The sequence below is a fragment of the Camelus ferus genome, chromosome 6, assembly GCF_009834535.1.
Source record: "Camelus ferus isolate YT-003-E chromosome 6, BCGSAC_Cfer_1.0, whole genome shotgun sequence".
In the NCBI taxonomy this organism is placed as follows: Eukaryota; Metazoa; Chordata; class Mammalia; order Artiodactyla; family Camelidae; genus Camelus; species Camelus ferus.
In genome coordinates this window covers 80,017,478-80,043,483 of record NC_045701.1, presented here as the reverse complement: position 1 = coordinate 80,043,483, position 26,006 = coordinate 80,017,478, and the positions used below count along the sequence as shown (strand labels likewise).

Genomic DNA, 26,006 nt, shown 5'->3' with positions numbered 1-26,006 from the left:
TCAGAGATACAGCTTTTTTGTCTTTTAAAAATAAAATTTTTAACTACTAAATTTTCACTCTTCATTGTCACCATTTTGATTGGCTTTGTGGAGTCAGTTCAAAATTGATGGGCCTCTGGTTTTCAGGAAGAAGATCATTGTCTCAATGATTGTACATGGCTTATTATTTATAGGCCAGATTTCATCATAGTGAACTTTAGAGTATTATCTATATGCCTGTGTTCCTGTTAGTGACTTGCAAGTCACTAGATATGTCTGTATAGTGGTACTGGTATTTAATTTATACTGAAAGAAAAATTCAAATCAAAAACAAAACAAAACCCCATAACAAAAACTATCCCCAAGCTATTATAAGAAGTCATACATTTTATTGTCAAACCTTTTATGCAGAATTGATAATGACGGGTCATCTTCATTTGCTGAAGCTAAATTAGAGGCAGAGAAACAGAAGCAGGAAGTTCTTAGGAATTCTGATGTTTACCTTTTAAGAAGAAGAGGGCTAGGGCCCCTCTCCTTGTGAGGCCCTTCTTAACAAGGGCAGAAGTTTGTGAAATGTGGTAACACGTGGGGACTGACGTCAGTTACCTACCTTGGCACCCTGTGGAGGTTAGTATAGAATTTTCTTACAGTGGGAGTGTGTATTTATTCGTTTTTTCTCAAAATTCTGTTGTCTTGGTATAACAAGGCATGTTACAGCCTCAAGGCATAGGGTATGGGAACTGGGGCTTAGGAGCCCAGGATTCACATCTAGGATTTAGAAGCTGGAAGCTGAGGTGATCTGAACTGAAAGCTGGACACGGGGATTTGAAAATCCCAGTGAGACTAAATCCCGGCAGAATGTAGTCCTAGGAATTTTCAAGTATATGAGTTGATCACATTTCTCTTAACACTGCTTGTAATAGAAAGTTGTAGTTTTGTTATTTATGATGCTTAGGGTAATGAAAGATGAAATAATATGCTTTGATCATCCATCCTCAAGTTATTTAAGATTATTCTTATTTGCCCCACTTTAGGATTGGATCTGGAACACGACTTCCGTGAAATGTGTGGATGTGCAGAGGGGAGGGTGGTCCTCCAACGCTCCATTGATAGTTTCCCTTCTCTTTTGCTGTCTCCCATTCAGATGGCACCGAGCCCTCCCACATGCACTATGCATTAGATGAGGATTATTTCCGAGGATATGAGTGGTGGTTAATGAAGGAAGCGAAGAAGCGGAACTCTAATATTACACTCATGGGTAAGAAGTGATGTTTGCTACACTTTTGCAGTCTGTTTTCCTTTAACTTTTAAATTCTGAATCATGTATGTGGAGTGTCTATTAATCCTGAAGCACTAATAATGCTATTAATACTACCATTGTGGTACCAGAAGCAAAGCATGTGCCAGGCATGATTCTTTCTTTGTTCATGTGTATTATGTCTGATCTTCATCATACCTCTGGAGTAAGGCATTTCTTGTGCCATTTTGCTGCAGCAGTGGAGGCTTAGAGAGGTTATGCCACTGACATGAGGTCGGAGAATTAGTAAATGGCAAAATCAGATTTAGAACCTAATTCTATTCTAGTTTTTGTGTGTGTGATGCTAAACTAATTTTCTCAACAAAATTTCTCATCAAAATTTGTCAAAAGAGCAATTCTACTTATAAAAGTGTATGCTATATGCAGTAGTATATCCAACTATTTGCAAAATTGTATGTTACCTGCAGTAGTAGACCCCAATTCTAGAAGCAGTACATATAAAAGTGTTTGTTGATTTGTTTCCAACCTCAAGGATGTGGTAGTCACTCTTCTAGGCACTAGGGATGTGGAACAATTCAGCCCCAATTCCTGCCCTTGTGGACCTTAGGTTCCAGTGGCAGAATCACTGGATGGTTTCTCAAATGGGACTGCATTCCTTTCACTGCTCTCCTGTAGCAGCATACAGATCTGTTAAAGATTTCAGACACACACAGTGGTGGCATACTCTCATCATTTGAAATCTGATGAGTTTTTTTTTTTTTTTGAAAAATGAGATTTTGAAATCTGATCTGATTTTCTTCAGACAGTTTTACACAGTCAGCCCAAGTTAAAGTGAGATTAATGAGATTCATTCTATAGACTTGATTTCAAGTTATTTTAAAAGTCATTTTCAATCATTAAATTAAAGGGCAAGCATGAGTTTTTCTAAATTAAAAAAAAAATGAGGGGTCAGTGTGTTCTTTCTAAATGGACTTTTGTAAGAGATTCCAGAACTGTTTTGAGCAATCAAAAGCATCATTGACTTCAGCACATACTCGCCCACTGTGTGGCTGCCCAGGTCAGTTCTTATTTTAAATGCAGAAAATCTGGCATGCTGAGCCCTGTTCTGACAGAGACTTACACATGGTAGGCCTTCAGAGTGTATCTGACATTTCATTGTTTTAAAAGTTTCCATTATTTTAATGTCACATTTCTTATGTAGAAACACTTAGGCATTCCTCCTGAGTTTAGAAAAATAAGAATTTTGTCATTTTGATTTTGTACTTTTTTCAGTGGTGAACTAGATTGGTAATATATATATGTTAACAGTTAAGGAATTTAATGTTAAACTCATTTTAATATATTTGTAACAGAACTAGGGTTCTAATTAGTACTTCTCTATTCTCCTTAGTTTTTTAAACTTAAAAATAATAACTAGGGTATTATGAGAATGTGGATGTGGTTCTATATCATATAATGTATGTTTCCCTATTGAGTCATTGGCATTTATTTTGCCAACTTTGATAACCTGACTGATGAGCATTTTAAGTAGCCTCAAGTTGTAAGACGATGCGCTAGTGAAAGAAGAATTTGTATTATACTTACCTCCTCGAAGTAGTTAAGCATAAGCCTTTTAAAACTTTGATTTGACCTCAGAGCACAGAAACTGAATATTGAACATCCTTTTAGCAGGAGGTGGGGATGTTAAGTTGCATTGTATGTTACATTTCCTTTTATCGGTAAGTGAGTATTATTGGGGAGGTGTTTGTTTTTGTTGCTGTTTGTTTTTATTTATGTATTTTTCTTGAAAGCGCATTTGGAATTGTGGAGCCTGACTCTAGGGATCAATCAGGAGTTGCTGTGTTCATAGACTGGGAGAGAATTTGAGAATTTGTGCGTGGGTTACAGTCTTTCCTGTAGTCAGATCTGTACTGGCTTTTGCTTAGCCTGTGTTCATTCCTTTTGGCTTATTTTCCTTTGTTTCTAATAGTGCCAGCACCGTTCTGCCCACTCCAACTTTGCGTCTTCCTTTCCGCAGGGCTGCCGTGGTCCTTCCCGGGATGGCTGGGGAAAGGTTTCAACTGGCCTTATGTAAATCGTCAGCTGACTGCCTACTATGTCGTGACCTGGATTGTGGGCGCCAAGCATTATCATGACCTGGACATCGATTATATTGGGGTCAGTAATATATTTAGAACATGATTAACTTTTGGACATTTATTTGAAATTTTTAAAACCTAATTTGGCTCTGTGGTACTTTGCTAACTATTCTGTGTCTGTTAACTATTCAGTGCCTGCCGTAGCCCCTGGCACACACTGCCTTGTCAGTCTTTGTTGAATGATTGAATGGATATTTCATTTTTAGAAATCTCTGAAATCAGTAGCTTTTTGAAAACTACCCACCAAATATTTTAAGGTTTTTAAAAATAATCTTTTAATTAAAATTGTGTTGTCTTATAAATATCTATAAATTTAATAACAGGAAATTCCGTAAGGTAAGAAAAATGGCTTTTCAGATGATATGAAAGATGGTGAAAGAAGAGGCATCTTAATGATAATGTTCACTTTCTGACACAGAACTTTCCATTCTGACTTTTTGACTTTCTGTTCTGCAGATTTGGAATGAGAGGTCATTTGACATCAATTATATCAAGGTCTGTAAAACTTTAAAATCTTTTTATCTTTAAGTTATTAGTGAATAATTCCTTTATGGTTCCATGGAAGTTAGTAGTAGGAACACTGTATTTTTTTTTTTTACAGCACAGTTACTTGTTTTGCTGTTTGTGGCATAAAATTCAAGCAAAATTTTAATAATATTTTTATTCCTGATTACAGCATATGCAATTCCCTGTAAGCCCTGAATTGCCTTTGTCTGGAGTTGTGTTGAATTTTCCTTGATCCCTGTCATTGGAACACAAATGACAGTTGACCTTTTCAGGTGGAAATATTCTCTAGTTTACTTTTTAGTTATATTTGTCTTGTTTTATGTGTCTTTTCTCCAAGAAATATAATTTCGTGGTTATATTTTCTTTCAGTTTGAAAATTTTTTCTTTAAAATTGAGTGTCTTATGTTTTTAAGCAGGTAAGAGCTGCTAAATTTCTTTCATTTATTTATTCATTCAGTCAGCCAGGAAGCATTCACTCAACACCTAGTTTGTCGGGCATTGTGTACACGTGCTTGGACTATAAGGCTAAAAAGTACTGTTTCTGCCCCAAAGGAGTTTCACATTTGGGGGCTAGAGAGTCCCATCTGGACAACTAAAGTATCAGCCATAATTTCTCTAGCAGAGTAAAGCACATTCAGGGCTGTCAGAAGGTGCAGAGAGGAGATGACACCTCTGCCTGTGTGAATGAGGGGAGTCTATTAGAAGAGGTGACATGTAGTCGGAATCTTCAAGGTGGGATGGATGGGAACTCCCCAGGTTGCAAAGGCAGGGGTGTGACATTGGGAAGAAGTGAAGACTGAGAAAAGTGATTTGGGAGAAGAGCAAGTGATGAAAGATGGATTAGACAAGTGGGCTCTGAGTCATTAGTAGGCCAGTATGTTCACTGGAGTAATGGCACAATTTAATCACCAGCTGTGGGGTGGAGAGAGCATAAATTTGAGAGGATTGGTTGCAGGCAGAGCCAGAGCCAACTCAAAGTCAACTCCAGACTCCAGGGATTCCCAGTGAAGTGGTAGGAGTGTGGTGGTGGTGGTGGGGTGCATGGTTATGGGAGGTAGGGCAATGGAGCTCGTATGAGATTGATGCACAAGAGTTGTTACTGGAAAGTCCTGAGTGCTCTGAGTACAGGTCTGGTGAGAGCAGCAAGAGGACAAAGCAGGAGCCAAGTTCGTGCCTGTGGACTGTGTCACTGCAGGGTCTTACTTGTAAAAAGTAATGAACTTTGTATCTTCCCAAATTTGACATTTCCATTTTTTTTTCCCTTTGGGATTATATATCTGTCTCTCTTTGGCTGTGTTTATTTCATTTGAAGGAAACATTAGAAGCATTAGAATTTGGTTTCCTTTTCCTTTTAAAGTAATGATATGCAACTAAGTTGGTTGTTTTATATTATTTACTAATTTTTTTTACTATTTATTTTTTACTATTAAGACTCTGTTGCTGATTCCATTGCTTTCTAATTCATCTTACCTGATTTGAAAGATTAATTGCTGTACTAAGACTCATCATCAGTGTTTTAAACAATTTAGACTTCTTTTCGTTTTCTTTTAATCCTTAGTTTCCAGCAGTAAATATCTCAGGATAGATATAAAAACTTTTAGTTCGCATTTGCCATTTTTGTAGCAAGACTTTATTATTTATTTATTTATTTATTTTATTGAAGTATAGTTGATTTACAATGTTGTGTTAATTTCTGGTGTACAGCAGAGTGATTCAGTTATTTAATATATAGTTTTTCATTATAGGTTATTATAAGATATTGAATATAGTTCCCTGTGCTGTACAGTAGGACCTTGTTGTTTATCTACTTTATATGTAGTAGTTTGTATCTGCTAATTCTAAACTCCTAATTTATCCTTCCTCCCCCTTTCCCCTTTGGTAATCATAGGTTTGTTTTCAATGTCTGTGAATGTGTTTCTGTTTTGTAAATAAGTTAATTTGTGTCATTTTTTTTTTTAGATTCCACATATAAGTGATGTCATATAATATTTGTCTTTCTGTGTCTGACTTTCTTCACTTAGTATGATAATCTCCAGGTCCATGCAAGATTTATTAGAATCTGTATTCTATTTATTAAAATACCTATTGGGAAGAGTTAAGTAATGGCAAATGCGTTGTTATTCAGATTTGGTAAGATTAATGAATATATATTTCACATACTATAATAAGGTGGCCCTGGGAATAATAAGGATTTGTTTTTAAGAGTAGGAATAAATACAGTGCAAATAAACAGTTTATGAAAAGATAGCAAGGCTGCTGTCTCTTTTATTTTTGCTATTTACATTGTATTTATGATTTACTCTGGATTTCAGTGATGTGGTTTGAAAATTGTGTCTGGAAGATCCCATGTAGTATCTGAGGGTTGTGGGTGGAAATGGATGTGTGAGTCTCTGGATACCCTAGTCAATTCAATCAGAACAGCTTCCCTTTGGTGTATCTTATAAGTTGGATTTCTATCTAATGTGTTTTTGAGAGGAAAGGGAAAGGTTCCTCAGCAAAAACATTTGAAACATATTAGATGCAACTTTGCTCAAAGAATGCTGCTAACTCATTACTGAGTTTGGGATGGTAACTTATTTATAAAACACAACTTACAGACTTGTATATTTTGGAGTATATTTGAATATACCATATAAAAAAGTTAACAGTCTTAGAGGTTATGGTCTAGGAATAGCCCTAGAAAAACTAGATATAGTGATAAATCCAACTGTGACTAAGGCGCTGTCCCTCCTTTCTGTAAGAACAAGAATTTCAGGATGATGAAACTGAAAGCTGGTCTCCTAATAGAGGAATAGGGATTCTCAGTCCTACTGAATCTTGAGAATTGGTCTCGATTTACTATTAAAGATCAGTTCATATTGCTTCCTGAGTAGAATTGATTTAGCACTTATATTATTTGCCTCCTAAAAGAGCACATTGTTGGAAATTTCTTTAGTTTAGAAAAGTTAGAATGTGAAAGAGAGCTTGTGAGTTTTTTTGTTCTTTCTTATCTTAATTAATTCAACCAATATTCATTTGAGCACCTACTGCTATGATCCAGACAGTTCCAAGTGCTTAGAGGTATAGCAGTGGGTTCATTCATCAGAATCTGGTTTGAAATCTGATCCTTCTGCTCCTGGGTGAAATGATGTTTACTTTTCTCTGCTCTTGTTTTACATATTGGCAATCCATACATTTCAGTATATACTATTCTCTGTTTTTTTAGTACATCCTGTTAGTTTTAGTGTTCTGGTGAGTGTGTTTTTCACCTGAGGGTAAGGACCCCATCTTGTGCTTCGTTTAGAGTCCTCATGGGGCCCAAGTACAGAGCTAAATATAAATACCAGAGTAGGTATTCTGAGCTTTGTTGATTTATCTATTAGAGCTTAGCTTGTTACTTTTAATTGTGTGGGTGGATAGTCCTATGGGCAGATTTTATTGCCTGTCCTGTCTACACCTATGAAAGATTTGATATTTCTTATTCTACTTCTAGTATGGTACAAAATATTAAGAACTTTAATATTTCAGTAATGGCAGCTTATTTAAAGACATTGGAAAATACTCAAAATGAGACAATAGGTTAAAGCATTTTACCAAATGTTTTGTTTAATTTGATCCCAATTTATTGTATCTGCATAAGAAAATTCTGAAAGAATGCATACCAAAATAATAGTGGTTATTTTTAAAAAATTTCCACCCTGCCACCCAAATTTCTACGACTAAATATAATATTAAAGTCAGAGGGAAAATCCATATAAAACATCTTTACCTCTTGAGTATTTTTTTCTTTTTCCATTCCTGTGAAGTAGGTTATTTTAGTGATGAGGTGCCCCCCGCCCCCACTGAAAGCACGTTTCTACTGAGAAATAATATGGACGCTATTATCCAGAGTGCTGATTTTTGAAGACACTATAGCTCTCTTGGTCATAATTCAGCAGCTAAAAACTCACTTGCAAACTTCCCTGTGTTCTGCTTATCTCTCTGAAAGGTGTTAAGAAGAATGCTGAACTATCAAGGCCTCCAGCAAGTGAAAATCATAGCGAGCGATAACCTCTGGGAGCCCATTTCTGCTTCTATGCTGCATGACCCCGAGCTCTTGGAGGTGATTGATGTTATAGGGTAAGGAGCGATTTGCTTTGAAAACTAACAGTTTCTGATTGCTTGCTCTGGATACCGACTGTTCCTTGGTTTTTGACCTGTCCCCATTTGATTATATTTTTGGAAGGTGGGTTTCTCGTATTTACTTAACTAAAGCATGTATAAATTATATTTCATTCCTTTTTCTTGGAACTGTTATGTATTTTGGTATCTTTCTATGACAGTGTAATGTATTGGTAACTTTTAAAATATTGTGTTAATGTTTGGAGTAATAAAAGCATGGCTTTGTTTAGACCAAGGGATAGAGTAGTATTTACGTTTTAGAAATTATAAAGGCAGTGTCGTGAAATTAGTTCCCAACCCTCAGACTTCCTGTGCTTGGGAGTTCTCTCATGAACACTTACGTAAATGGTATGGTATGATCCCTGACCAGGGCTTCTGTCACATATCCTTAGCAGTATGGCTGTGACACTGCTGCTTAGTCTAATTCTGCCGTTCAGCCCTCTAGGCCTTGACCTTACTGAGTTCCAGTATTATTATTATTTTTTGAATGAGTTTGAATTTTACCTATCATGACAACATACATAAACAGACAGCATATATAAACATTTGAAAAATAGAAGACATGTATATGTGGAGTTTGTTCTTTATTTTGTGTGAAGACTGCTTGATCTACGTGTACGTTTATTTTTATGAAGAATTTTGAACATTCACAAAGTAGGCAGAGTAACATGGTGGATATCCATGTTCCCATCACTCAACCTCCATAACTGTGAGCCTGGAGACAGTTCTCCATCTACACGTCTGTGCAGTCCTCTCTTCTTCCTCCCCACATTATTTCTGAAGCAAATCCCAGACTTTATATTATTTCTTCTATAAAAATGTTTACCACGAATCTCTAAAGACAAGAACTCTTTCTTTTTACAATAACAAAACCATTATTATTCTAAAAATGAGATATTTTCTTGATATTATCAAACATCTGTTACTGTTATTTTATGGTTTTATTTGATTCAATTTGGATCCAATTTGGAATCATACACTGATTAGTTGATATTTAAGTCTCTTCTAATTTTTTGGTTCTTGCTCCATTTTTTTCTCTTTTATTTGTTGAAGAAACTGGATTGTCTGTCATGTAAAGCTTCTCACAGTCTGCATTTTACAGATTTCATCCTTGTAGTTTAGTTTAACATGCCTCTCTCTCTCCTGTTTCTTTTTGAAAATTGATAGAGGTGTGGTTAGACTGGATTCAGGCTTAACTTTTTTTTTTTTTTTTGCAAGAAAAATAAAATATATTTAAACATCTCATACATTGAAATTAGTGTATAATTTTTGCCCTTATTGTTAAAAGTTTCATAAATAGCTCAAGTCTTGAAGGGAAAAAAGTTGTGTTGATCTTGAATATATATGACTAGGAAAAATATTTAAATGAAAGTATAAGTCTTACTGTATCTTCAGTAATAAGTTGGATGCTTAATTCATTTTATCTTTATTGATGTGGGTATCTTATGCAAACCAATAATATTTACTGATATAAGTGAAGGTTTTGTTTTCTACTCTACTATACTGTCTTTTGTTATTTAAAGATTTGTGCTGTATATACACAAATACAAAATCTTTTGCTATGTGATTTGTTTTCTTTGCTCTTTTTAAAGGAGATACTTTTTTTTTGTTATTTAGCAAGATTTGATTTTGGTTCTATTGATTACATTTATATTGATACCTTTATGCCAGTGGTTCCCAGCTGGGGATAGTTTTGCCTCCTATAAGACATTTGGCAATGTTGGAAATATTTCTGATTGTCACTGGTGTAGGTGCTACTGGCACCTGATGGACAGAGGCCAGGAATGCTTCTAAACATCCTCCAGTGCACAGGACAACTCCCCCACAACAAGGAATTATCCAGTCAAAATGTCAATAGTGCTGAAGTTGAGATCTGCTTTATGCTAGGACTTTTGTTTCCCTCTCTATTTACATATTGTCTGTTGGTTTACTATAATTAATACTAAGATTATTTTATAATGTCTTATTCCTCCCCTTCTCTCTCCTACAATGGAATTTTAATTACCAGAGTTTCTTAATCTTTGTACTTTTAACATGAGCTTAAGCTTGAACTATCTTGATTTGTCAGCTACAAGATGTAACCTTTTACTCCCAGCCAATTGGCAAACTCACCTTTCACTTTCCTCTTATTTTGTTTCAGCTCTGTTAGTTACACATTGTCAGAATATATAATATTTATACACTATTTAATTGCTCTTTTAGTCTAGTTCTACCATTAAGTGTATTCAGTGCTCACCTTCAAGTCTTTTGCTGAAGTATCTCCCTTAGTTTCTTGGGTCCCAGAAAGCTTACTATCTACTATATCAGGAAGTGCGAATGAAAACAGTATTTCTTGATCTTTCACATGTTTATTACTGTTTATCTGTGGCCTTTATACTTGAAGGACAGTTTGGCTTGATATAAAATCCTTAACTCACATTTTCTTAATTCTTGAGTATCATAAAATTTGCTCCACTGATTTCTTACATAAAATGTTGCTGTTGAGAATTCTGATACCAGACTTACTTTCCTTTGCTTATAAATGACTTGGCATAATTCCTGTATGGCCAACAGATATTTTTTTCTTAACTTCAAAGGCTAGTAGTTTTACATTATTTACCATTTCCTGATACATGGTATATGCCCTTTTAATATCTATATTTAAGTATTATTTCAAAAAGTTTTAGTTAAATTTTAATTTAAATAATTATCCTGCTCCATTACTTTGATTTTCTTTTTAGAAGCCCCAGTTACACATGTTGGATCTCCTTTGCATGTTGTCTTTATTCTGTATTTTTCTCAATTCTTTTTTATCTCTTTATTTCTGGTTGCTTTTACATAATTTTATCCTTACTATCCTCTGTTTCCTTTATTGTGCTTTCTACAGTGTTTATTCTGTTTTGTGTTCCTTCTACTTTAGTCTTCATTTCTAAAAAGCTTTTTCTTCTTTTTTAATAAATATTCTATAAGTCTCATATTTTAGTTTCATGTACCTCTGTTGTCTAATAATTCTGATTCGTTAAAAATTTTAATTGAATATTATACATACATATATACATAGATACTTGTTACTGAACCAGGTTTGTTTTGCACAGTATACAGCAAGCAGAAATGCTGAGATACTGAGGTTTGTTGCAAAGAGAGGCTTTATTTGCAAGGCAACCAAGTGAGGAGATGGGAAAACAAATCTCAGATCCACCTTTCTAAAGACAAGGGACTTAGGATATTTAAGGGGTAGAGAATAAAGAAGCAAGGCGGTTTGAGGTGTGGGGAATGTGAGGGAAGGAGATTAGAAAAAGGTGCAGTAATTGTGGCTCTGCCTAGGTGTAACTACGGTATAGACCTTTGCACGTTCCAAAGGTCATCAAGGGGGCACTCATGAATGCCGAGTGGAAGGGTCAGTAGTCCCATCCATTCTTAACCAGCTCAGTTCGTATTAGACACAGCTGACTCTTGGCTCAGCTAAAAAAAGATGTAGCCAACTCCGAGTGCCTGGAAAACAACTTGGACATTCATCTGTTGTTCAGGCCACGTGCTGCTTGGGGGACGTGCAAGTCTTGGTAGCAAAAATTAAAATGACCTTGACTAGCGAAGGCAAGTGACAGAGCTTACTCATACCCCTAACATCTAGAGATCACTGGGAACATGACAGCTTATTACTTTCCAGGCTTTTATTTATTTTTTTTAAAACAAATGTATTTTAGCCATAGACATACTGAACATATATTTAGGTGAGTGACAAGATGAATTTGAAAATTAGTATTTGCTTGAGGCATCAAAGCTTCATATCATGATTATGGAATGAAGTTCTGGGATATATGAATGAATCTAAAATGTAAAAATTTATTAAAATTATATAATTACAAAAATTAGTAGTCATAGTTTCCTAGTTGAGAATTATAGTGCTGGAATAATAATTTATTAATTCTGTTAGGTGCTAGCTTTCTCTTGAGGTCTCTGTGGTGTATTTTTATATTACTGAATAGATGCCTATTTTCAAATGAGTGTAGTGACTCAACAAAATCTTAATGGAACCTCATTTTTCTCTAATTCTTCATTTTATTTTGTTTACTGTACATTTTTTTCTTCTTCATGAAATCCTGGAATGCCAGACTAATGTGCCTCCTTAATTCATGTTTACCAGATATAATGAATTCCCAAATAGGGCTTTTTCTTAAAAGATTCATGACCTAAATAAAATTAAATAACTAAAAACTGAAACAGGTTCTTTACAATCTTTCTTTTAATGTTGTGAATACTGCTACACCAAACCAGGAAGATTAGAATTGTAATATAATGCAATCTCCGTTATTCTGCATATGTTATCATTAAATATCATTTTTGTAAATAATTCTTGGCCTAAACAGTATACGCTTTTGTCCCTAAAGTTACTTAGCTAATGTGCTGTCTTACTCTTGTATTAACTGTCAGTCTATTTTCTGTTTTACATTTGAAATCTCATAATTGTTTTTAGTCAATAATTAGCCTCCACAATCATCATTACAGCAATATTTTACTCTTGGAATAATAAATGTACATTTATACTTCAACTGACTGACTTCTAGCAAATGCTAGCTCATTACTCTGGGACAGGGTTTCTCAGCCTCTGCACTGTTGATATTTTCGCTGGGTCATTCTTTGTTGTGGGGACCTGTCCTCGGTGTTGTAGGATGTTTAGCAGCATCTCTGGCCTTTGCTCACTGGATGCCGGTAGCAAATCCTGTCCTGCCCTGTCTTCTCCTCCAGGCAGAGTCACCCAGGTTGAGAACCACCAATGCTCTGGGATAATAACTTCTATTTTTTCCCAAAGTGGTTTATTCTTTTTAGTTAAGGAAGAATTCTCTGGGGGTTTTGTTGTTTTTGTTTTTGCCTGGGAATAACTGGAAGCTCTCTTTCTCTCTGTCTGCTAGGGGTGGGAGCAGGGGACGAGACACTACTTTATGTAAAAGACTCCTTGTCTTATTTTTGGCTTCCTTCTTACTCCTTCTTTTCTACTGTCCCAAGCTCTCTGCTTCCCCTGGGAAGTCTGAATTCTGTCTCCATTTCATTCATCTCGGAATGTTCTAGGTTTTGGCCTCCTCTGCTGCCTCCCCCGTCACTTCTTCCCGCCGTATTATGTTTCCAGAAGCAAATTCTCATCCACTGATGATCTTCCTTCCCATTCTGTGTGTTGTTATAGGCTTATCTCATTCTAAGGGCATCCTGAGACACAAGGACGGGAAGCAGAGGCTTACAGTCAGTCTGACATCCATCTGGAAGCTGCCTATTGTTTTAAAAAGAAAACATGTATTTTTTATTCACTCAACAAATAGATGTAAGTGCCATGTTCTGACCTTTTGACATTTCCTCCCACCCTTTCTTTTCTAGAGCTCACTACCCTGGGACCCATACAGTAAAGGATGCGAGGCTGACTAAGAAGAAGCTTTGGTCTTCTGAAGATTTTAGCACTTCAAATAATGATGTGGGTGCAGGCTGCTGGGGTCGCATACTGAATCAGAATTATATCAATGGTTACATGACTGCGTAAGTTTTTAAAAACTCTTAAAGGTTTTTATTTTGAAAAATTTCAAAAGACAGTAAGCAGAAAAAGAATACAATGAATTTACACATTCTCACAACCTAGATTCAGTGATTATAAACATTTGTCTTATTTTCTTCATCTATCCCGATATTGACACCTAAGCTGTATCAACCAAAAAAAAAAAAAAAAAAAATTAAGCAGCACAAGTAAGAATAGAGCTTATTTGGGGTGTAAAGACTTGCAATTTGGGAGACACAGATTCTGGTAACCTTGAAAGAGTGTTTCAAGGAAGAGAGAGTCAGGGGCTTATAAGGACAAAAAGCCATGAGGCTGTTTAACGTTGCCTGGCAAGAATTGTGATTGACTCTGATATGAGTCAGAAAATATCTGTCCTTAAGGAATCACAGGTTTTAGGACAGGGGTCCCATAAGTAGTAGATGGACTGTCATGGTTAGTTTAGGGTAAATGCCCAGTAAGTATCTTGAGTTTCTGGCAGGTGTTCTGGATGATTTCACAGGTCAAAAGGTCAGATCCCATCCAGGCCTATATGTGTATAAGTCACACTTCCTTAGTGACCTTCTGGCTCCATTTTAGGGAGTCCTCTTGGCAACACCAACTCCATTTTGACTTTTCTTTCACGCTGTATCTATCTATTCTTCTATATTTCAATATAGTCTGTATTGAATGAAGTCCTACTTGTGAGATATTACTTATATAGAGTAAAATTCATGTAGTTCTATTTAGACAAGCTGTATATATATTTATTTAGTGAATAATTATAAAGTAAATTATAGATAATTTGACACTTCACCTCTAAATATTTTAGGATGTGTCTCCGATTTTAGATTATCCAAAAGGATATTCACCTACATGATCACAATATCGCTTGAAATTTAAAAGCATAGGAGCATTTAAAAAATATTTCCAATACTCAGTCTATATTTAAATTTTCCTAAATGTCTCCAAAAATGTCATTTATAGTTTTTTTTTAAAGCTAAGTACCAGTACAGCACCATGCATCGCATTTAGATGTCATGCCCCACAAATCTCTTTTAATCTAGAATAATTGCCTTTCTTCTTCTTTCTTTATGAGTGACCTTTTGAAAAGACAGGCAAATTGTCTTGTGCATTATCTACTTCCCAAGCTGCCTGATAACTCCTCACAGCATCACTTCATTTGTGTTACTGTCTATTTACAAAACAGAGGTTTTAAGGGAGAACACACTCTTTCTCAGGGAAGCATTTTTTAAATGCTTTGAGAAGCTTTAGTTGTAATTAGATTCAAATTACCTTTCTAAAACAATGATAAATAGAACAAAAGCAGCCAATACATACTTTTGTGATGTTAATGTGAGCTGACACATTCTTCTTACAGCCTTTGGTCTTTTTTTTTTCTTTTTTAAAGAAAAGATGCTTATTGTGGAGAGTCTGGTTCTCATCATTTAATTTGGTATTAAGAGTAATACATACTCATGGCAGAGAATTTAGTAACTGTGTATAGGTGCAAAAAAGGAAACAATATCACCGAAAATCTTGCCATGTGTGAAGTAATAGTCCTAAAAAATTTTGGTGTATGTCCTCCCATTTATATTGCTATGTGTAAAATTTTAATTCATAATTGACCCTGTACTACAAAATGTTTAGTTAGTAAGCTGTTTTTTACTTAACAAGGTATTATAAATTTTCTCCTCTTATTTTATAGATAAATATGTATACTTCCTCTATTTCATCATTTTTAATGCTTATATATATTTCATTACTTAAAGCAGAATTTCCCAGTTTGCCTTGTTTTAAGAAGTACCTGAGATACCTGTGTATACTGATTCCTTGGCAACTGCCCAGACCTATCAAATCTGAACATCCAGGGAAGGATGCTTGGACTCTGTTTAGTCAGTGCCCCCAGTGATGCTGACGCCACGCGAATTTGGGAAACACTGATGTAGACATTACACCATACCTCGCTGATATCCTCCTCTTCCTGGAGATGGAAGTTGTTCTGTTTTAATGAACAGCTTTTCATACCCTGAAATGATTGATATATACAAATATCTCTGTGTACATCTATGATTATTTCCTTAGGGTACATTCTTAGAAATAGAATGAATGTCTGGGTCAGGAGTATATAGACTTTATGGGGGAAATCATTAGGTCTATTTAATTATTTATTACTAGTTTTCTTTTTGTTTTGAATGGAGATACTGGGGGTTGAACCCAGGACCTCGTGCATGCTAAGCATGTGCTCTACCATTTCAGCTATACCCTTCCCTCTGTCTATAGGTATATAGACTTTAAAGGCTTTTGTATTACTGCAAAATGCTCTCTAGATATTTTGTTTTAATTTATACTTCTATCAATAGCCAGAGTAGACACCATGCATCTTCCAATCCATGGCTAAAATCATGAGAACTTTAAAATTTTTCACTGGTGGTAAGGATTTTTGAAAATTGGGTTTATGTTTTGTGTTGACGAATTAGAAGGCTTTGATTTTCTAAGAATGCCAGTCTGTCATTTTATGCTGGGTGAGGACTTATAAGATAAGAAAAATTAAATTCTATAGGTAAACTCTGTTTTTTTTTTTCTTCAAACTTTGAGGAACTCTGCAGTGCCAGGATCCAGAGCTTACCTTTTGCCCTTGGATTTTCCTGAGAACCAGAGAGTCACAATCTTAGGGTTCAGCACCAGCTGTGCACTCTTGAAAGAATGGACCAAAATTCAGAGCAGCAGGCTGATCCAATTAGCACTTGTAGGTGAAACAGAATCACAGCAGTGCTACAGCCCAGACCTTGTTCTGCCCTCTTCATGTGCACAGTACATTTCATCCTCACAGCAGTCACATGAGATAGGTACAGTTACTACTCTCATTTTACAGATGAGGAAACTGAGGTCCAGAGAGGTTAAGTGGTGGAACCATTGTTACCCGAAAACTGGATTCGCTTCTTGGTGGGTGTCAAGTCACAAGACACAACCAAGCCAAGCCAAAGAGTGGGAGAAAGAAGGATTTATTACTTTTAGCAAGTATGGAGAACACCAGGGATCTTTTCCCAGGCAGTGTCTCACCAAACAGCAAAATTGGGGAAGTTTAAACTAAGGGTTCATGCATATTCATAAAGGGGTAAGAGTTCCTGCATATTCATGAAGGCGCTTGAGCAGAGGAGAATTTAGCATAGAATTGGGACCAATTGACAGAGTCCAGGTTTTAGTTAATTGAAGTCCTAAGGGTCAGCAAAGGTCAGCATCATAATTTCTTAGGTTCCAATTAGTCTGGTGGTTGAGTTTTCGAGAGAGTTTGGATCCTGCAAAACAGCTCAGGAATGTGCTTCAGGATAAGCTTTACCTTTGAAACAGAACTGGGAGTCTTCACAGCTAATATATTATCTCTGATACAGTTATTTCCCTGGCCTGATGATAGCTGTTTGTTCTTACATTCTTCTATTCCCTTAAAATCAGTAACTGCTGAGACCTGTTCTGCAAGGGCAGCATTGTGGCCAGGTGTAGGTCACAAAATGGCTTAGGCCTAAAATGGCTTCTCTTACGTCAAGAAAGTTATGTCTGATTCTCTTCCTCTGTGGAGCCCCTACCCTCCTACCCTATCTGCCTACACCATCATTCGAACCTAAGCAGTCAGACTCTAAGAGTTCTCAATTTTAAAACTTTGCAACTTCTCAGAGTCAGGTTCATAAAATTATGTCATGAAACTGGATCATTAAGAGGCTGACCATCAAAAAGGAAAGCAGGTGTGGATAAAGCCTTTATTTGTATTTGACTCACCTTTGTGACATGTCTGGTACTGCTCTGGCATGACTCGTCTTCTGGTTACACCATTCCTCAGTGCAAATTGTACAGTTCATATACATTTGTACTGTACTTATGTAATTTACCATTAAAAATATTTAGATGCATCCAGCAGTTTTGGGTGGTCATTTTTTGATTATCTATCTATCCATCCATCCATCTATATTTGTATAGACTCTGATAAGGTCTATTTTACTATAGGCTTCTAGACATTCACATTTTTATTACAAGCTGCTTTGGTGTTTCTCTTTTATCATATGAATCTTTTAGCACAATTGCTTGGAATCTGGTAGCTAGTTACTATGAGCAGTTGCCATACGGACGTTGCGGATTGATGACTGCGCAGGAGCCGTGGAGCGGGCACTATGCTGTAGAAGCTCCTATCTGGATATCAGGTATGGTTAGGATTCCATCTCTCACTCCCTGAATTCCTCTCTAAGAGACAAAGCAGAAAACACTTAGAGGGGATTATACAAACAGTATGTGTGTGTGTGTGTGTGTGTGTGTGTGTGTGTGTATGTGTGTTTGTTTGTGTTTGTGGTGGGGTATGTGTTTAAAGTATGTCTCTAAGCAAGATTTTTCAGTGTTTTGTAAGAATATTTTGGGTAACTAGAGTACTTTCCGTATTCCATTCTTGATTATTCTAAGACCAGGGTCTTTTTTAGTTGATGTGTTTTTCTCAGAGATTTGTAGTCATGACATTAATCATATAATCATGACATTATTCTAAACTCCTTAAATTGTTCCTTGAAAAATATGGAAATATTAAGTTGGACTTACGTATCCTTGTTGGTTAACTCCTTAAATGTTGCAATAGATGGTCCCACATTATTAGATGAACTAATGTACATTTGTAGTTCACTGGTTTTGGGGGTTAATTTTGTCACCTCTCAAAATGGGACATGGTATTGCTCAGTACATTTCCAGGGCCAGCTTTGGAGGTGTCTGATAAGTACATATTGTGGAAATAAACTTGTTTGAAACCAGAAAGCATTTTTGAAATGCTTTGTTAACGTTTTTAAGCTCTATTTATTTGTAGTTAAATTAGGATGGGTTAAATAGAGATGAACAAGGATTGGGGTGGTATAACTTTATTTTAATCTTGGGAAAAAAAGTTTAATCATGAAAAAAAGGTTTAATCAATATTCTTGAACTGGTAGAGTATGGTTCATTTATTTTTATTGGTCATTCTAAGAATCTTCCCATAATTGTACCATTTAACTGGACTTATTATTCAAAAGTTGAAATATGAGGTTGGCAAGTATTTTTCTCCAAAACAGAAAATAGCTGTTAGACTCAATCAGATCTGGGGTGGAAAATTTGTCCTTCTACCCTTCTAGGTTCCTTGGCTGATCTAATAATTAAATTGACATAAAGAGCAACAGGAGAAAAACAAATTTGATTTTGTATGTATGGAACTTTCATAAAAATCTAAGACTCAAAGGCAGGCAGGCAATTGAGGCTTATAGCCTCCTGAGCTATGGAACGGGATAGAGGCCTAGGGCTTCCCAGGAAGAGAAGAGCAGATGTTTGCCTTGCCATGGAGGTGAGTCTGTCAGACAGAAAGTTATCTCTGGTAATAGCTCTCTTTCTAGGCCGGGTTTCCTGTCTAAATTCTTTTAGGCAGTTAAGGGAGAGATAAAAGTTTTCCTTTGGACTGCTGGGCCTTGGTTGTCATCAGCTCAAAATAATCCACATGCTAAAGCGGCATGTTTTGGGGTGGCATGTTCTGTTCTTTTTCAGACTCGAATCAGTAGACAGCTTTTTATTTTTTGAAGAAATTCTATTACCACCTACTTTAATCTTATTTTGGTCTTTCTCTGCTTTTCTGTAGCTCACACCACACAGTTTACTCAACCAGGTTGGTATTACCTGAAGACAGTGGGCCATTTAGAGAAAGGAGGAAGCTACGTAGCTCTGACAGATGGCTTAGGTAACCTTACCATCATCATTGAAACTATGGTAATTCTTTGTTGTTTTTATTGGATTAATTCACTTTGTCAGTGTTGGAAAAATGGCGTAAAACACAACTGAACACCTTTCTTAAAAAAACAGCTTTACTAAAATTTAATTAACATATAATAAAAAACATGGAAGGGAGGAAGAAACCTTTTCTTATACCCTCTTGGGTTCAGTAGCTGGGACCCCACAAATTAAACTGACAAAAAAAAGATTAACAGGGGGAAGAAAACAGTTTATTTGTGCTTGCAATATGCATACCTGTGGGAGAAACTCAGTGATGAGTAACTCAAAAGGATTAGAGTTTAGGTTTATATACCTAGCTTAGTGGGCAGGGGGGAAAAGGACACTTATGGGAAAGTAAATGACTTTTTGGAATGATAAATGGGTTTTCAGGAGAACAAATAGGAGATAAAGTTTGTGGATAATGTTTGTCTATACCGGTATAAGTACTCTTCCCTCTCCTTCAGGGCCATAGACACCCCTGGAGATTTGGGGTAGGTTTTATTCCTGTTCCTCCTTTCTGGGAGTAGATCCACCCTGAAGAGGAATTTATGGCAGCCTTATTTCCCAGAAGTTGCTGCTTTTAGTCAGATAAGGGAAGCTCAGAGAAGACATCTTCTGCATCTATTGAGTCTCAAATATCTTCAACTTAAAATAATTTTTATACCAAAGTGGCATATTTGGGGGTGGCATATTCTAATCCCCTTCAAACATATACTAAAAATGCATAATTTTATAACTTTTAGCATATATATATATATATATATATATATATATACACAATAAACCATCATCACAATCAAGACAGTGAACATATCTATCACCTCACAAAAGAGTACTCATGTTCCTTTATAAACATTCCTTCTGTGCCACTCCTGCCCATATACTGTGACTTCCCTGATCATTGCTTTCTGTCACTATAGATTAGTTTGCATTTTCTAGAGTTTTATATCAATGGAATCATACAGTATATGCTTTTTTTTTTTTTTTTTTTTTTTTTTCTGTCTTGCTGCTTTTACTTAACCTTATTTTTGAGATTCATCTGTGTGGCGTGACTCTTGTCATTGCTGAGTAGTATTCCACTGTAAGGACATACCACAGTTTGTCCATTCAGTTTGTAGATGGACATTTGTGTTGTTTCTACTTTTTTGGTTATTATACTTAAAACTATGAACATTTGTGTCCAATTTTTATATGAACATGTATTTCTTTTCTCTTGGGTAAATACATAGGAGTGGGATGGCTGGATAATATGATATGTTTATGTTTATCTTTTTAGGAAGTCACCAAACTGTTCTCCTAAGTGATTGTATCATTTTAAATTCCCATCAGCAGCATAATAAGAGTCCCAGTTTTTCTTTATCATTGCCAACACTTGATGTGATCAGTTTTAAAATTTTAGCTATTAATAGGTATGATGTAGTATTTCATTTTGGTTCTAGTTTGCATTTCCCTAATGACTAATGATGTTGAGGTTTTCATGTGCTGATTTGCCATTCATATATCTTCTTTGGCAAAGTGTCTATTCACATCTTTTGCCTATTTTTTATTGGATTGTTTTCTTATTGTTGAGTTTTGAAAATTCTTTACATATTATGGATACAAGTCCTTTATAGATATATGCTTTGTATAGATTTTCTACCAGTCTGTAGCTTTTGTTTTTATTTATTAATAGTTAATAGTGTCTTTGAAAGAGCAGGAATTCAAAATTTTTATGAAATCCAATTTATTCATTTTACTGTCATGGAACACGCTCTTGGTGTGGTATCTAAGAAGTGAATATCCTTTTTAGCATATGAGCATCCATTTGTTCTAGCACCATTTGTTGAAAAGGCTATATTTTCCTCTACTGTATTGACTTTGTACCTTTGTTAAAAAAAAATCAGTTGTCCGTATATAGGTAAGATTGTTTGTGGACTCTAATCTGTATTTATGTATCTTTACACCGACACCATGATTTGTGTGTGTGTGTGTGTAAAATAATTCCTAGAAACAGATAGTATTAGCCCTTGAACTATGTTCTTTTTCAAAGATGTTTGGCCCTTCTAGGTCATTTGCATTTTTACATGAACTTTAGAATCAGCTTGTCAATTTCTACCAAAACAAACAAACAAAAAAAACCTGTTCAAATTTTGATTTGAGATTGCCTCAGATCTATAGCTTAATATGGAGACAATTGATATATGAACAACACTGAGTCTTCCAAACCACTAACAAAAGCATATCCTCAAATTCGTTTAGGTTTTCTTTAATTTCTCACAACCATATTTTACAGTTTTCAGTTCACAGGTCTTTCCTATCTTTTGTCAAAATTTTTGGTTAAATTTAACATTTTCAATTCTATTATAAAATGATATTTTAAAGAATTGTAATTCTTTTAGTTGCTAGTATTTAACAATACAGTAGAGTTTTGTATAATCTTGTTTTCTGCAGCTTTGCTAAACTCATCTATAGTTCTGGTTGCTTTTTTGTAATTTCCATTAGATATTTTTGTATATAATATGAAAATAAAAATAATTGTATTCTTTCTTTCCAATTTGGATATCTTTTATTTCCTTTTCTTGCCTTATTGGACTGGCTAGAATTTCTGAGACAATGTTGAATAGAAGCAGTGAGAGCAGATATCCCTGTCTTGTCCTTGAACTTAGGAGGAAATCATTGAGTCATTTACCACTAAATATGATGTTATTCATAGATAACCTTTATCAGGATGAAGTTAACTTCCCTTCCTAGCAATTTTTAAAGTCAGGAATAGATGTTGGATTTTGTCAAATGGTTTTTATGTATTTATGGAAAGCATCATGTGGTTTTTCTTTATTAAAATGATAAATTATGTTAATTGATTTTTAATTGAAATTTAATTCACATAGTATAAAATGCAGTCTTTGAAGTGTATAATTCAGTGTTTTTTTTCAGTATATTCACTGAGTTATGCAACCATTACTACTGTCTAATTCCAGAACATTTGGGGAATTTCATTTCCCCCAAAGTAACCCCATACTCATTAGTAGTTACTCCATTTTCCCTCCTCCCACATCCCCTGGCAACCACTATTCTATATTTTGTCTCTGTGGATTTGCCTATTTTTGACATTTCATATGAATGAAATCATAGAATATGTGGCCTTTTGTGTCTGGCTTCCTCCACTTAGCTTAATGTCTTCATGGTTCTATGTCAGTACTTCATTATTTTTATGTCTGTATGATATTCAGTTGTATGAATATGCCACATTTTATTTATTAATTTCTCAGTTTATTTTCATGTGGGTTGTTTCCAGTGTGTCACAATTAGGAATAAGGCTGAGATTGATTGGTGTGTAAGTTCTTCTGTGGACTGTATTTTTATTTCTCTTGGGTATATATCTAGCAGTGGAGTTACTGGGTGGAATGGTAGCTCTATGTTTAACGTTTTGAGGGACAAACTGCCAAATTGATTTTCAAAGGTGCTGTACCATTTTATATTTCTGTCAGCACTGTGTGACGCTTCTGATTTCTCCTCAGCCTCACCAACAGCTGTTACCATCTGTCTCTTTGATTATAGCCGTCCTAGTGGGTGTGAAATTGTATCTTATTTTAGTTTTGATTTGTATTTTCCTAGTAACTAATGATATTGGGCATCTTTTCATGTGTGTATTGTCCATCTGCATATCTTCTCTGGAGAAATGTCCATTTAAACCTTTTGTCCATTTAAAAATTGGGATGTATGTCTTTTTATTATTGAATTATAAGAGTTCTCTGTATAATTTGCAGACATTTTCTCCCATTCTTTGAATTTTTTTTTTACTTTCTTAATGGTGCCCTTTGAAGTACAAAAGTTTGATGAAGTCCAGTAGATCTATTTGTTCTTTTATTTCTTGGGCTTTTGGTGTCATATCTAAGAAATTATTGCCCAATCCAAGGTCATGAAGTTTATACCTATCCTTTCTTCTAAGAGTTTTATAGTTTTAGCTCTTATATTTACATCTTTGATCCATTTTTTAAAAATATAGAGTTAGAAATGTGTCTAACTTTATCCTTTTGCATGTGGGTATCTAATTGTCCCTGCACCATTTGTTGACTATTCATTCCCTATTAAACTGTCTTGGCTCCTTTGTTGATAATCAACTGGCAATAACTGAAGGTTTTTTTTTCCCCCATTGGACACTCAATTCCATTCCATTGGCTTATGTATCTGTCCTCCTGTGAGCATCACATTGTCTTAATTACTGTAGCTCTGTAGTATATTTTGGCATCAGGAAGCATGTGTCCTCCAACTTTGTTACTTTTTCACATTGGCTATTCTTGGTCCCTTGTGTTTCCGTATGAATTTTAGGATCAGCTTGTCAATTTCTGTAGTGAGACCAGCTCAGATTTTGATAGGGATCATGTTTAATCTGTAGATCAATTTGGGGAGTATAGCCATTATAACAGTTTCAAATCTTCCAGTCCATGAATGTGGGATATCTTTCCATTCATTTATGTCTTATATAATTTCTTTCAAAGATGTTTGTAGTTTTCAGTGTACTAGTCTTGCACTTCTTTTTGTTAGTTATTCTTAAGTATATTTTGATACAACTCCAAATTGTTTTATTAATATCATACTTTCTTCTTAGGTGCATATATGTTTATAGTTCTTATATTTTTCTGCTGGACTGACCTTTGTCACTATGAAACGTCTTTCTCTGGAGACATTTTTTTTCTTGTTTTAAAATCTGTTTTGTCTATTACTACTCTGGACATTCTAGTTTTCTTGTGGGTTCTGTTAATATATCTTTCCCCCTCCTTTTACTTTCAGTCTATTTGTAGCTTTGTTTTAATTAATTAATTAATTGGTATATGGTTGATTTACAATATTGTGTTAGTTTCAGTCATACAGCATGGTGATTCTTTTTTTTTTGCAGATCATATTCCATTATAGGTTATTACAAGATACTGTGTATAATTCGCTGTGCTATACAGTAAATCCTTGTTGCTTATCCATTTTATGTATACTAGCTTGTATCTGTTAATCCAACTTATTTGCAGAGGTGGATTTTGACATCAGTGTTTTAGGTTTATTCTGACCTCCAGTGAGTTCTTCCTAGCCGTCTCTTTTTGTGGTTCTTCTTGTCAAACTAGCTGGGCAGGGGTTTGGCTTATGCATCTAATGAAGCTAATCATCTTTTTATTTGCATTTCACCAAAACCTTCATTATTTTTGAAAGCACCCCTACTCTTGAACTTCTCCATGCTCTGTTAAGTACAATCAGTTTCTTTGGGGAGACTTTCTGAGCTCTTTGTTTTATGACCTTTCTGTCCCCCTGGACAAAATCCCTGAGCTCAGACTTGAAGCTGGGTATGGTGCAAGGGTGTGTTTCTCTCCTAGTGACATCTCTGATTTAGGAGCAGGCTGCTGGGTGGAGGTTTGGGATCCCTGTATTCTCAGTGTGCCATGCTTAAGGTGAGTCCATGAATAGGAGCTGGGTAGAGGAAGGGAACTCCCAGCCTCTTGGCCACACTTTCAGGTGCTTAGCCTTGGCATCAAGTAACTGAGGGGAAGCGGGGTGAGAAATGCTGACATCCTGCTTCTCCCAGGAAGATACTGTCACCTTAAGTTGGGAGGTGGGAGGGAGGGAGCACTGTGTTCTGGGCTGCACCTACTTGGCATGGAGTTTCTGTCTCTCTGGCTAAGAGGGACAGGGAAGGAGTAGATTGAGGATTAAATGCTATAGACTCTTTCCTTTTAATTGAAGCCTAGTTGGTTTACAATATCTTGTTTTTTTCTGGTGTACAGCATAGTGATTCAGTTATACATACATATATATATTCTCTTTCATTATAGGTTATTACAAACTATTGAATATATATAGTTCCCTGTGCCATAACAGTAGGACCTTGTTGTTTATCTGTTCTGTATACAGTAGTTTGTATCTGCTAATCCCAAACCCCTAATTTATCCCCCAAGCCCTACTCTTTGGTAGCCATGTTTGTTTTCTATGTCTGTAAGTCTGTTTCTGTTTTGTAAATAGTTCATTTGTATCATTTTTTTAGATTCCACATTTAAGTGATATCATATGATATTTGTCTTTCTCTGTCTGACTTTACTTAGTATGATCATGTGTAGGTTCATCCATGTTGCTGCAAATGCCATAAACTCTTGATATTCTTACTGAGTTTTGGTAGATTTTCTTGAATGTTTCTATATTTGCTGCATGCCCTTAGGATCATTTCCAGAGACTTTATTATTATTATTTAAATAATTTTCACCAGTTTTGCTGGGAGCAGTTTCATGGAGCTCCTCACATTGCCATTCTGGAAGCAGATCTCTCCTTAATTCTTTAGATGTGGTTTCCTTCAGTTCTTTGAACATATGTAAATACCTGATTTAAAGTCTTTATCTGTAAGTCTCCTGTCTAGAAAGTAATGCCTGGGCTTTCTCAGACACAGTTTCTTTCAACTGTTTTTATTCCTATATATGGACCATTCCTTCCTGTTTCTTTGCAAATCTCATGACGATTTGTTGAAAACTAGATATAGTACATGAAATAATATGGCGGCTCTGAAGATCAGATTCTTTTCACTCTCTAGCATTCCTGGTTGTTGCTCTTTGTCATGGTTGTTGCTGTTTATTTGCTGAGTGACTTTCCTGAACAAATTCTGTAGTTTTTAAGCTTTATCATATGTGACCACTGAAGCTTCTGCTCAGTTTTTTTAGTGGTCAGATCATGACTGTGCAGATTTCCTCATGTTTGGAACTGGCAGGTGTCCCAGCCT

General features: G+C 35.5%; 1 protein-coding gene across 7 annotated transcripts in view; it reads left to right on the top strand.

The window, feature by feature from the left end:
• GALC (galactosylceramidase) overlaps positions 1 to 26,006 on the top strand; it is a 57,303-nt gene that overhangs the window by 10,347 nt on the left and 20,950 nt on the right. For all 7 annotated transcript variants that reach the window (XM_032482465.1, XM_032482469.1, XM_032482468.1 and 4 more), the window contains 7 exons: positions 1,124 to 1,237; positions 3,255 to 3,394; positions 3,832 to 3,870; positions 7,850 to 7,980; positions 13,369 to 13,524; positions 17,585 to 17,709; positions 19,149 to 19,276. In XM_032482465.1, the coding sequence (XP_032338356.1) occupies positions 1,124 to 1,237; positions 3,255 to 3,394; positions 3,832 to 3,870; positions 7,850 to 7,980; positions 13,369 to 13,524; positions 17,585 to 17,709; positions 19,149 to 19,276 (833 nt within the window). The remainder of the gene's footprint in view (positions 1 to 1,123; positions 1,238 to 3,254; positions 3,395 to 3,831; positions 3,871 to 7,849; positions 7,981 to 13,368; positions 13,525 to 17,584; positions 17,710 to 19,148; positions 19,277 to 26,006) is intronic.